Source organism: Bos indicus, chromosome 15, assembly GCF_029378745.1.
Source record: "Bos indicus isolate NIAB-ARS_2022 breed Sahiwal x Tharparkar chromosome 15, NIAB-ARS_B.indTharparkar_mat_pri_1.0, whole genome shotgun sequence".
Classification (NCBI taxonomy): Eukaryota; Metazoa; Chordata; class Mammalia; order Artiodactyla; family Bovidae; genus Bos; species Bos indicus.
In genome coordinates, this window is record NC_091774.1 from 47,208,909 (window position 1) to 47,221,186 (window position 12,278).

The 12,278-nt window shown below is 49.3% G+C and overlaps 2 protein-coding genes across 2 annotated transcripts; one reads left to right on the forward strand and one right to left on the reverse strand.

The window, feature by feature from the left end:
* Window positions 1–3,830: 3,830 nt before the first annotated feature.
* TIMM10B (translocase of inner mitochondrial membrane 10B) lies at window positions 3,831–6,496 on the reverse strand. The gene is made up of 3 exons (XM_019975671.2): window positions 6,373–6,496; window positions 6,078–6,173; window positions 3,831–5,892 (listed from the first exon to the last, which is right to left on the reverse strand). The coding sequence occupies exons 1-3, from the start codon at window positions 6,445–6,447 to the stop codon at window positions 5,680–5,682; spliced, it is 384 nt and encodes a 127-aa protein (XP_019831230.2). The 5' UTR covers window positions 6,448–6,496; the 3' UTR covers window positions 3,831–5,679.
* A 91-nt stretch (window positions 6,497–6,587) lies between these two features.
* On the forward strand, window positions 6,588–11,753 carry ARFIP2 (ARF interacting protein 2). Its single transcript, XM_019975644.2, has 8 exons — window positions 6,588–6,745; window positions 7,551–7,691; window positions 7,948–8,044; window positions 9,038–9,156; window positions 9,333–9,554; window positions 10,092–10,249; window positions 10,395–10,569; window positions 11,017–11,753. The coding sequence occupies exons 2-8, from the start codon at window positions 7,593–7,595 to the stop codon at window positions 11,170–11,172; spliced, it is 1,026 nt and encodes a 341-aa protein (XP_019831203.1). The 5' UTR covers window positions 6,588–6,745; window positions 7,551–7,592; the 3' UTR covers window positions 11,173–11,753.
* The last annotated feature ends 525 nt before the right edge of the window (window positions 11,754–12,278 follow it).

Below are 12,278 nucleotides of genomic sequence, written 5' to 3' on the forward strand. Positions count from 1 at the left end.
TATGAAGGTCACTTGGTGAGCTAGGGTGAGCTCACAAACTGTTTGAATAAAGGCTGCTGTGCTGTGCTCAGTCGTGTCTGACTCTTTGCAACCCCATGGATTGTAGCCCACCAGGCTCCTCTGTCTATGGGGTTTCCTAGGCAAGAATACTGGAGTGGGTTGCCATTTTCTTCTCCTCAATAAAGGTTACAGAAGTCAAAATAGAGTGGGAGGAGGAGTGGGAATGGAGAGGACCTAAGTATTAATATCCAACTGTTCTGAGAAGTTCAGCTGTAAAGTGGAAAAAAGTACATGGTACCTGGGAGATAGAGGGGTCTGTTTGTTTTAACAGAAGCCTTCTGCATATTTAGATGCTTATGATAAGAATTTAGTAAAGTGGGTGCCGAGATCCAGCCCCGGCTGATCCAGGGAATTCGAAGGGGAGACGGCTTCGGCAAACAGGATACAATAACTTTATTTAAATATTCATTAGAGATATAAAGAGTAATAGAATGAGGATAGCTCAGTAGGAAAATTCCGTGGAGAAAAGAGGCTGAGTAGCTTGGTTTACGCGGAAAATCAATATAACCTGTGACATCAGGTTAGCTCTGACCACGGAGGCCGCAGGTGCCCTCTCAAATAGCAGAAGGTGCCCCACCTTAGGCGCCTTCTCCAGTGGGTCTTAGAAGCCCAGGCAAATAAATGGTCGCAGAGGACCTCCGCGCTCCAGATAGAGACTCAGCCAGAATGTGAAAGAAAGAATGACATGGGGAGACGAAGCTTCGGTGAGCAAGGCCTGTAGCTTTATTTTCAATAGGGGCTTTTATACCGTAAGTTGTACATAGAGGATAATAGGAGGTGTGAAATCATGCAAAGTCAGCAGTCTTTGATCCTTATCGAAACCAGGGTTTCTTTCCTGCAAATCTATTGTATACCAATGGTTTAGGTGATTTACATCATTTTCTGGCCAGAAGGCCTATTAACATTTTATGACTCTGACAAAATTTGTCAACTATAAGACTTATTTTCTCTAAGAGTAATTTTTTTTTTTTTTTTACTTTCTGATTTCAATTTTATTTTTAAACTTTACATAATTGTATTAGTTTTGCCAAATATCAAAATGAATCCGCCACAGGTATACATTTGTTCCCCATCCTGAACCCTCCTCCCTTATTTTCTCTAAGAGTAATTATTTTAAAGTTTGACACCATACTCCAAAGGTGTTAGATAAAGTTGCATTCCTATAGGGCAGAGGTGCAGTGGGTTTACAACAAAGGAAAGAATTTATTACCTTAAGGGTCTAAAGTTGCTAACACCAAGGCCACTACTTATTTTTTCTACATACCAAATATATTAATTAATACACATTCAAGGATACAATACAGGGGATGTGGAAACTTGGCAGCAAGCATTGGCTCATCAATGAAATCTTTTACTAGTTTTATTCTGACAGTTTCTAACTCTCTGAGAGGCTCTAAGCTATTTGAATATCTTAAGCTTCCCGTGCCTCTCGAGGCTGGGAGACTGTAAACAATCGTATGCATAGCTGTAGGAGTCCGCGTAAACTTGTCAGGCGAGTTAGAGCTATCTGAGGGGTTTGGATTTAAACACTCCTAATGCCCAGGAACTTTATTAACTGGAGCTGTAAGTTAACTCTTTTTAGAGAGAGCAAGATGGTGGTGGGGGACAGCCCCCGCAAAGTCAGAGGTGAGAGCACAAAGCAGTAAAGTAGGCAGACTCTGTTTATGGGGGTAGATGCTAGAGAATTTCCAGGGGGACTCCTGAGGCTCGATCCCGCCTTTGCGTATGCCAAGCCTCCTTCCTCATGACCTTTACCACGGCGGAGTTCCTCACCCTGGCTCGTGGCAAGTGGGGAAAAGTCAGAGGTCTCCAAAGAAGGAAGGACTAGGATTCAGGGCCCAAGCATTGGCACTGGCCTTGAGAGGGATGCCTGTCCTGTTTAGATGGGAGGGAAAGAAGAGAATGGTGCAGATGGAGATGGGTGACCAAGTTGCGAGATGTTATCAGAGCTCTTAATTGATAGCTTCCATTTTTGCCTGTGAAGTAAATATATAAGGTTACTTACAGAAAGTGAACAGAATGGTGGGGATAAGAGGCTTAAGAATATTGGTTTGAAATAGTCACTGAAGGGAACAGGAGAGATGACTAGAAAAATCTAGTGGGATTACAGGGGCAGAGGCTCCATTTGAAGTTAGCCACGGGCTTCCCTGGTGGCTCAGACAGTAAAGAATCCACCTGCAATGTGGGAGACCTGGGCTCAATCCCTGGGTTGGGAAGATGCCCTGGAGGAGGGCATGGCAACCCACACCAGTATTCTTGCCTGGAGAATCCCCATGAACAGAGGAGTCTGGCAGGCCACCGTCCATGGGGTCACAAAGGGTTGGATGCGACTGAGCGACTAAGTACACACAGCACACATGGATTCAGTGATAAAAATTTGCTCTATAGTGACTTCCTTGGGAAGTTTTTTAAGACTCATTCTTTTGACATGAACATTATCTCTGCAGTTTGTCCCCAGTCTCTGTGTCTGCTCTTTAGTATGAAGACAGAATCCCCTATAGGTGGTAGGTAGCACAGCTGGGGTTGGTGTGTATGGGCAGGGGGTGGCTAACCCTAACCCTTCCCATAGCTTTTCATTTGGCTGAGCTGGGTCTCAGTTGCAGCATGCAGAATCTTGGATCTTCACTCTAATATGTGGGATTTTTCAGTTGAGGTATGCGAACTCTCAGTTGTGGCATATGGGATCTAGCTCTCCAACCAGGGATTGAACCTGGGCTCCCTGAATCGGGAACATCAAGTCCTAGCCACCAGACCACCAGAGAAGTCCTCCTTGGTCAGTTTTTAGATGTCCAAAGGCAGGCACAAATGTTTCATTTTTATCAAAGTCCAACAAAGAGATGAAAGGAAATTCAGCCTATTCCAAAAGAATGACTAGAATGGGGGAAAAAAATGGTAGAGGAATAGTTTATTAAACAAAGTGGGAGGAATAGTCAGTGAATAAGATGCAATAGTGCTTTGAGATGGAGCAGTTTAGGGTGGTGACAATATAACTAAGGAACTTATAACTAAGGACATATAACTAAGGGTGTTAAGACAGAGCAGAAATCATTGGAGATTGGGCCAAGGAACTAAGAGACAAAAACACCGAATGGACTGTCTGCGTAACATTTAAAGTATCAAGGGATGGATAGGAAGATGAAGGTCTAACTAGAGGAAAGTAGGAGAGTGGCAGTTATTAAGGATAAGTTCTAATAGAGGGTGGTAGAGTTGAAAAAGCCCAAAGGAATTAGACTTGACAAATGAGCGGGCAGTTAAGTTCTAAAGCCACAATGGCAAGAATAACCCTGTCTCAAGTATGTTTGTGAAAAAATGATAAAGCTTTATCAATGTTTATCATTGTGTTGTGCTTGAAATGTCACATTGCTCTCATGCCAATGGCTAACACTTTTTATGCCAAGACCTGAGGGAGACTTCAGTGACAATAGAAGATGGATAGTAGGAATAAGTACTTTTCATAAGTACTGAATATATTTATACACAGAAGAGATTGAAAAGTTAAGGAACTAATTGGTGGATCAGATTGAGAAACACTTATTTTTCCATGCCTAGGGAAAGGATGACTGCAGATGAGCAAACAAACTTCGGAAGTTCGAAGAACATAGACTTCATAATTCCTTGGTTGTCTAGTAGTTATGGTCAGGGGTTCACTGCCTGGTTAGGGAACTAAGAACCCAGAGAAGGGCAAAAAAAGAACATAGGCGTTAAGAGTCAGATCTGTGTTGTTAACCCTTCTCCAGCAATTACTCAATTATGTGACATGGGAACACAGATAATTCACATCAGAAGTTTATTGCAAGGATATACATAAATGTTGATGTGGAATAATCTTTCAACCATCACCACAGTATTCCCGGTCCCTGTTTCCGTCTTTGGGACTTGGGAAATTCACAAGTGGTTTCATCTGCATTTATACTTTCCAAGAGACTTTATTGGGCAAGCATGAGGCCACTTAATAGGAAAGTTCCTGGTCAACAACTTTTTGTTAAGAAAGGTTCTTAATAAACCTGTACAAGATTTGTTCCGATAAAGAGAGCTACTTTTCTCCACAAGTAACCATGTATAAGGTGGGCTTCTGGTACATACTGAATTCTTGCTTCCTCACCTGTTGAGTGAGGGTAATACCTACATCGGAGAAGGCAATGGCACCCCACTCCAGCACTCTTGCCTGGAAAATCCCATGGACAGAGGAGCCTGGTGGGCTGCAGTCCATGGGGTCACTAGGAGTCAGACACGACTGAGCGACTTCACTTTCACTTTTCACTTTCATGCATTGGAGAAGGAAATGGCAACCCACTCCAGTGTTCTTGCCTGGAGAATCCCAGGGACGGGGGAGCCTGATGGGCTGCCGTCTATGGGGTCGCACAGAGTCGGACACGACTGAAGCAATTTAGCAATACCTACATCAGAACCTATACAAAATGGGTACTCAAAAGATATTTTGAAAGGCAGCCTGGTGGAGTAAAGAAAACATGGATTTTAAAGTCAGATCTGTATTTTCAACATCCTGATATGTACAGGGGTGAAAATATCTGCTTTGTGGGTGGTTGTACTTAAAAAAAATGGTTACCGTGGGAGCCAGTGTCTAAGAACTACTTCCATTTTAAAAATAAAACATGGTCACTTGATATGGAGGAACAGAAGAAAAGTTAAAACAGCCAGAATGACACAGAAAGGATCCAAGAATGGCAAGAAAACTCAGTGATGGAGTGACAGGCCATTCATATTGTTGAATACAGAAGAAAATTCCATGGAGGGCAACAATAAGGAAAGAACAGAGGGGCTGGATTAGAAATCACAGAACAGGCACAGCGGGAACACGCAGGGGTAGAGGAAGAGATGGAGTTGGGAGATTACAGGCAAGAAGTGAGACATGAGGTAACACTCAAGAAGTCCTGAAGATTTGACTTTCTTCCCGTTTCTTTTCATAACCATCACCACCTACTTTTCCCTTAGGTTTTTATCCCTCAAGTCTGAGTGTATTGCAGAATATGGTTCCACGAGTTTTCCCCTTTCTGACTGCTCCTGAAGACAAGAACACAGATTTTCTTTATTTAAAGATTTAACTGCTCATCCTAAGAAGACAGAAAATATTAAGTGAGTAACATCTTCAAGTGGTTGATGTTCCACTGAATTCTTACAAGGTTTCATCTCTGTCTGACGCTACTGACTTCCCAGGAGGTAATGCCTAAAAGCCCTGTGGATTCTTAATCTGTTTTCCAAGATATCTCCAAGCGAGCCATTCAGTCAGACAGATTTAACGACAGCTAGATAGAGTTCCCATTTTCTTTCATCAGGGCAACCAACTTGTTGCTATTACCAATCTTAAAATTTTACCCTTAGACCCTGCTTTAACCAGATGCCTGGTTATAGGCTTTCCTTCTACATTCGGAAGGCAACTTCTATGCTTCCAGGGCTGAAGCACTAACTGACAGAATAATAAAGATGGTGCCAACAATGTGGGCAAAACTTCCTTGCCCAGAATATAAACCAAACAGAGGAAAAGTGGGTTTATTAGCTCCAGGAAGAGGAGCAACAGTACCCAGCTCTCGGACAACTCCTCACTTGCTATACACAGGCTGCACCCAGCCCTAGGTCCACTGGCTCCTTTAATTTGAGGGTTCATCCAGCGCCTCCTTTCCCGAGGTTTCCGGATGGCGAGCTGCCGGATGGTGAGGTTTCCAGTTGTTCAGCAGTAGCATGTGGCACAGCTGAGGCAGCCTCGTAGTCTGCCATGCGGCGCTGTACCAGGGCAGGCATGAGCTGCACGTAAGCGGCCATGAGGCGGTGATTAGAATGGATCAGCTTCCCGGCACAGCTGTGCAGACATGCCTCCTGGAAGGAAGACAGGATGGAATCAGAAGTCAAAGGAGTCCTGTCAGGTCCTGCCGCAACTCCAGCCTAGGGGCGAGGGTCATAGAAAGGCCGGGGCCAGAGGTAGGGGAAGTGGCGGAAGAGAGAAGCAGTCTACTGTTAACTGAGGATCGAGGGTAATTCCCCTACTCAGTTCCCCACCTAACCTCCTCAGCATCCAGAGCTCGGTGGTGCAGGCTGGGCACGCAGCGCTGGAAGCAGAGTTCCGTCATCCGATTGTAGACCAAAAGGAAGTCCCGCAGCTGAGAGGAAGGGGGACAAGAAACTCAGCGAAGAGGGGCCACATCTTAATTCAAGGCCGCGCCGCCCGAGCTTTCCCAGGACCGCGCCCCACGGCCCGAAGTTCCCAGCCCTCAGATGCTTGGCTATTTGGGGTTCCCGCTATGCAGACAAGGATGCTAGTTGAACGCATGGCCCTAAGACGACTTAGCTCCCACTCACGTTTCTCAATTGCTGCTGCTGCTGCTGCTGCTGCTGCTGCTGCTGCTGCTGCTGCTGCTGCTGCTGCTGCTCCATCACGCCAGCAGCGTGAGGTCTAGGTCATTTCCTTTTCAGGTTCTTGGTAACGCCCCGGAAGTGACATCTCGTAGCTCCCCGGGGACAGAAGGGTTGGCTCCAGGATCGCCCCGCCCCCAGATTTTAACGTCACTTCCGCCCTCATAATCGGCGACGTGGCCGGCTTCTTCTGCCCGGGTGGGGACGTCACTTCCGCCGAATCCCTGACCTGCTGCTAGGATCGCGACGGGAACTGGAGCCGGAGGTCCCCGCGCGGCCCGGGCCTGGCGCCCTGAGGGGAAGAGCGGCCCGGCCCGAGGTGAGAGGGACATGCATGGGCGAGGGCAAGGTGAATGCACGAACCTGACCAGAGGGCAAGATGCCTCTGAGCCCTGGGGACGGATGAGGACACACCTGATGCCCAGGTGTATGGGGGGGAGGGCGGAGACTCACACACCTGGGGAAACTAAAATGACTGTGGAAGGGATCACCTACCCATGTCCTGGGAAAAAAGAGGTTTTTCCCAGAGGTCGAGAACTTAGACCAACTGATTCAACTAAGGCCTTGGGGGGGCAGGGCCCGAGGAAGAGGAGGTGCATGGGATGGAGGAGGGGGAGACCACCTGCAGGAAAGGGGAAGAAACACGAAAGGAGAGCGAACAGCCAAACAGTGGTGAACATACCTGAATGGTAGTAGACACCTGAGCTCCGGGAAGGGGGTTAATCTCCTGATGGGGAGAAACACCTGCATGGGGATGAGCTTCTTGAGAACACAGACTTTCTCTCTCTTGTTCGCTGCTGTATCTCCATTGTCTGAGATAGTGTGTGACACATAGTAGGCACTCATTAAATGTCTGTGGAGTGATTGAATGCGTGAATAATCAGCGAAGTTCTGCTAGGGTGAGGGGTTCATGGGGACATGACCTCAGGTCACGCACACCTGAGGCCTGGGTATGTCTTTGTACAAATATGCACCTTGGAGGGGAGAAAGACACAGAGTTCAGAGAAGAGTGGTACCAAACCCCAGAACTCTGAAGCCCTGGGACAACCTCTGAAATGGTAGGGGAGACCTTCCTCTTTGGAGTACTGGCCAGTTTCCAGAGCTGTCTGTGTTGGGCTTTGCAGGGCGCTGGGGTGGAGACCTTGACTCCAGTCCCTTCGCTCGCCATGACGGACGGGATCCTAGGGAAGGCAGCCACAATGGAGATCCCCATCCACGGGAACGGTGAAGCTGGGCAGCTTCCTGAGGATGATGGGCTGGAGCAGGTGCTTCTGTTTGATTCTTCATATTGTTTCAATTGAGGAATCCCAACTTATAAACCCTGAACTCTCACCTCTGTTCCAGTAGCCTTCCCCTAACTTACCTAACTCCCTTCAATTTTTTTTACAAATCTTTGTTCTGATTCTGTGCAGACTTCCCTTGTGTGCTCTCTCTATGATGCTTCAATCCAAGCTTGTTTTCACCCCCAAAATGCTTCAGCTGCCCCTATGTTCCTGAAGCCCCCTCTTCTCTGGCCTATAGGACCTCCAGCAGGTGATGGTGTCAGGACCCAACCTCAATGAAACCAGCATTGTGTCTGGTGGCTATGGGGGCTCTGGTGATGGACTCATCCCCACAGGTATGAATGACCAGAACAGGACAAGCTGCTTGAGCGGAGATGGGGAGAGGGATGGTTCCAGGGAGCATCAAAAGTTCAAAGTGAAGTCGCTCAGTCATGTCCGACTCTTTGAGACCCCATGGATTGTAGCCTGCCAGGCTCCTCTGTCCATGGGATTTTCCAAGCTTGAATACTGGAGTGGGTTGCCATTTCCTTCTCCAGAGGATCTTCTTGACCCAGGGATTGAACCCAGGTCTCCTGTACTGCAGGCAGACTCTTTACCGTCTGAGCCACCAGGGAAGCCCTAGACTATGGAAGCATAGACTGTGTCTAAGAAGGCTTGCATTTTGTTTGGAGATCCTTGAACCTTGATCCTTGAACTAGAACCTCTGCTAGTATGAGCCTTATGGAATCTCAGCCCGAAGCCAGCTCCCAGAATTGTGCTTTTGCTCCCACTTGGAGTTTAGCCCCACTTGTACCTTTCCCTGCTGTCACTACCTAAGACAAGCAAAGAACTCTGTTTCACAGCTCTCCTTCCCCCTAACCTGCTCTAGAGCCTGAATCTGATTAGGAACTTCTCAGAGTTTTAATTTGACTCTTAACGTTTAGAAGAACAAACAGTTGTGAATCTCACACTGACTAGAATCAACATGGGAATTGTCAACCGGGTGTTCTGTTTGCTGGACTCACCATCCATGATCAGTCTCCCCATCCATGATCAGTCTCCCCATACTGGGCCTACTTCCTGCTGTTTCCTCTACCCCTGTACACATGCCACTCCCTCTTCCCCCCTTTTCCAACCCTCACTTTAAGAAGAGGCCAATGTGTATTGGGATTTGGGTCTCAGGGCACGATGTATAAGTTTCTCCTAGTGAGTAAGAGAATCTAATTGTCTCTAGCTTCTGCTCTTTCAGGGAAGTCATTTTCATGTGCTGGGAGGGGAGTTGGGGGGGAACCACAGAGGTGTCTGATTGTATCTGAGAGAGACTGGAGTCAGAGAACTTGGTCCTTTAGGGTCTGGCCGCCATCCATCTCACAGTGCTACTCCTGCTGGTCCTGGAGATGAGGTGGCTCGGGGCATCGCTGGAGAGAAGTTCGACATCGTCAAGAAATGGGGCATCAATACATATAAGGTGGGATTCAGTCACCTCTCCCTTCCCCCAAACTGCCCTGGGTACCTTTTCCCCATCTTCCAGATCCTAATATCCCAGCTATGGCTGAGACTCGGAAGCCTGGGGATGCTGGGGTAGGTGCCTTTTGCGGGGGCAAGGTACTAGGGTCTCTGACCTGCTCCCCCACTTCTCATTAGTGCACAAAACAGCTGTTATCAGAACGATTTGGCCGAGGCTCCCGGACTGTGGACCTGGAGCTGGAGCTGCAGATTGAGCTGCTGCGTGAGACGAAGCGCAAGTATGAGAGTGTCCTGCAGCTGGGCCGGGCACTGACAGCCCACCTCTACAGCCTGCTGCAGACCCAGCATGCACTGGGGGACGCCTTTGCTGACCTCAGCCAGAAGTCCCCAGAGCTCCAGGTGCCTCGGCCAGGCCAAAGAGGGTGGGGGGACTGGGCCGGGGCCCTCCCAGGCAGTCACCCCTCAGCCTCCCTCCCTCCCTCCCTCCTGCAGCCCAGAGGGAGAACCCCTCCAGGGTGGGCCCAGCCCCGCCCCCAGCAGCACTCACCTGTGGAGGCAGCCTAAGGGTTTGTACAGAGGTCCAGAAGTGGGAGGCGGTGGGGGAGGCGGCACACTAGGTGCCTCACAAGTAACCCTTCTCTGCAATGACGAGAATGCCTTCTGTGCTCAGCCTAATCAGAGCCCCTCCCTTGCCTGCTGCACTAGCTTTCCCTATTCCAGTCCTGTGAACAGACCCCCCACTCCCACAGTCCTGCCCCAGGCAGCCCCAGGGTGGCCCCACTAACTTTCTGGCTAAGAGAGCCTTGCTGGAGGCAGTCCTGACTTGTTCCAGTGTCATTGGCTGTTTCCTCCTGGCAGAGGAGGGGGAGGAAGGGCCCTTTAGCTCCAGTCAGGTGGTGACTGTTACTCAGGCCTGTCCCTTCCTTCTGCCCTCAGGAGGAATTTGGCTACAATGCAGAGACGCAGAAGCTGCTGTGCAAGAACGGAGAGACATTGCTAGGGGCTGTGAACTTCTTTGTCTCTAGCATCAACACATTGGTAACCAAGACCATGGAAGACACTCTCATGACTGTCAAACAGTATGAGGCTGCCAGGTGTGGGCACTGGCAGGGCCTAGGGTTTTGGGAGTTGGCTGGCATGGGTGAAAGTTTGAGCTTTAGGGGCAAAAGAATTGAGAAAAGTAGGAGAGTGTGTGGAGGGCAAAGGGGTGGAGACCAGCCCATATCACCCCCTCCCCAGGCTGGAATATGATGCCTACCGGACAGACTTAGAGGAGCTGAGCCTAGGCCCCCGGGATGCAGGGACGCGTGGTCGACTCGAGAGTGCCCAGGCCACTTTCCAGGCCCATCGGGACAAATATGAGAAGCTGCGGGGAGATGTGGCCATCAAGCTCAAGTTCCTGGAAGAAAACAAGGTGCTAACCCCACCCCTTTGACCCAGCCCACCTTTCCATCTGTACCACTGACCTTCCCCTCAAACTCCCCATCACTGAATGGGGAAATGCATCTTGGCTAAGGAGTAGGAACATTCCCCAGCCCACTCAATCCCTGGACCTTTCCCTATCACCCTCCCTCTGATCCCTGGCGCTTTTCTATTAGAGGATTTGGCTGCTGATCCCAAGAACACCACTGGGAAAAAACCACCCCTTGAGCTTAGGTGCCAGAACCCCTGGCCCAGCCAGTCAAGTTAGGTTTCTCCTATTACAAGGCTTTTATCCCTTGACTTTCTTGGTGGAGTTCAGCCCCCACTCCAAAAGCACCATCAGAGCAGAGTCCATGTGCCCCTGATTTGGGTTCAGGATCATAGCCCCTCAGAAAGGGTGTCTTGAGTCCAGTCTCAGCTGACCCTGCTGGACCCCCAGATCAAGGTGATGCACAAGCAGCTGCTGCTCTTCCACAATGCCGTGTCCGCCTACTTTGCTGGGAACCAGAAACAACTGGAGCAGACCCTGCAGCAGTTCAACATCAAGCTGCGGCCTCCAGGAGCTGAGAAGCCCTCCTGGCTAGAGGAGCAGTGAGCCACTCCAGCCCAACCTGGCTATCAAGAAGGACATCGGGAGGGGTAGTCCCAGGGTGGGGGAGATTTGGACATGGGACATCCCTTGCCACCTGCACTCTGGCTTGGGTTCCCTATCCCTGGCTGGGGCCTGACAGGGGGCCTGCAGGCCCAGCAGCTGCAGCCCTGTCCTTTATCTTCCTGGCCACTGGGCTTCATTCCCAGATCTTTTCCTTTCACTCCACAGCCAAAGGCTATGACAAAACCACTCCCTGGCCAATGGCACCACTCCTCAGGCCTATCCCCAGTTTCTGGGGTGTGCCCCCTGACCAATGGCAGAGCCTCAAAAGGCCCTGTCAGCCAATGGCAGCTCTTCTTGGGCTCCCCTGGGCCAATGATGTTGCCTCCAGTACCCTTTGTCCCTCCTCAATGCGTGCCCATTGCAGAGAAGGGGACTGGGACCAAAAGGGTGGGGATATGGGGAGCCCCATTTTTGGCCATGCATCTGAATGGGTCTCCCCTCACCTGCCCACCCAGTTTAATTGTGCTTAGAGCCCTGGAAGATTGGGACCTAGCACTAGGAATAAACCTTTCATAAAAGCAGGCCCAGTGAGGTCAATTTGTGGGGGATTCTAGGAGGGTGGTCTGGGTGGAGAAATGCTCAGTTTAATCATACATCAAAATCCTGCCATTTTAGGAGAGCTGGGGCCAGATAGCTGAAGTCACAGGTTTCTGGAGAGCCTAGTCCCCTCCCCCAGCCCCAGTAGGAGCCAAAGCTTTATTTGCCCTTTAGGCTTGTGCCAGGATAGCAACGTATCTTAAAACACAGGGCCCAGAGCGGGTTGGGCCTACCAGCCTCCATCATCTGTTCATTCATACAGCAAATATTTACTGTACTGAATGCTTTTATTTGCTGCTGCTAGACCCTGGGGAGACATCAGAGAATAAAACACGGTCCCTGCCCACAGTGCTTACGGCCTAGTGGGGGATAGAGGCAAGTAACTAGGCAACTACAATACAGTGATAAATACTAGGATACAGAAGCACAGAGGATGGATGCTGGATGGAGCCTAGATGGATAGAGGTGGGGATGTCAACTTGAAAGCTGAGAACTGAGGGTAACTAAAT

Excerpts from the sequence above, each read along its gene's own strand:
- TIMM10B (XM_019975671.2), bottom strand. The coding sequence starts at position 6,447 with ATGGAGCAGCAGCAGCAGCAGCAGCAGCAGCAGCAGCAGCAGCAGCAG. Across the intron at positions 6,174-6,372 it reads AGCAGCAGCAATTGAGAAAC|CTGCGGGACTTCCTTTTGGT; the intron begins GTGAGTGGGAGC and ends CCTTCCTCTCAG. Across the intron at positions 5,893-6,077 it reads GAGCTCTGGATGCTGAGGAG|GAGGCATGTCTGCACAGCTG; the intron begins GTTAGGTGGGGA and ends TCTTCCTTCCAG.
- ARFIP2 (XM_019975644.2), top strand. The coding sequence starts at position 7,593 with ATGACGGACGGGATCCTAGGGAAGGCAGCCACAATGGAGATCCCCATC. Across the intron at positions 9,157-9,332 it reads GGGGCATCAATACATATAAG|TGCACAAAACAGCTGTTATC; the intron begins GTGGGATTCAGT and ends ACTTCTCATTAG. Across the intron at positions 10,250-10,394 it reads AAACAGTATGAGGCTGCCAG|GCTGGAATATGATGCCTACC; the intron begins GTGTGGGCACTG and ends CCCCCTCCCCAG.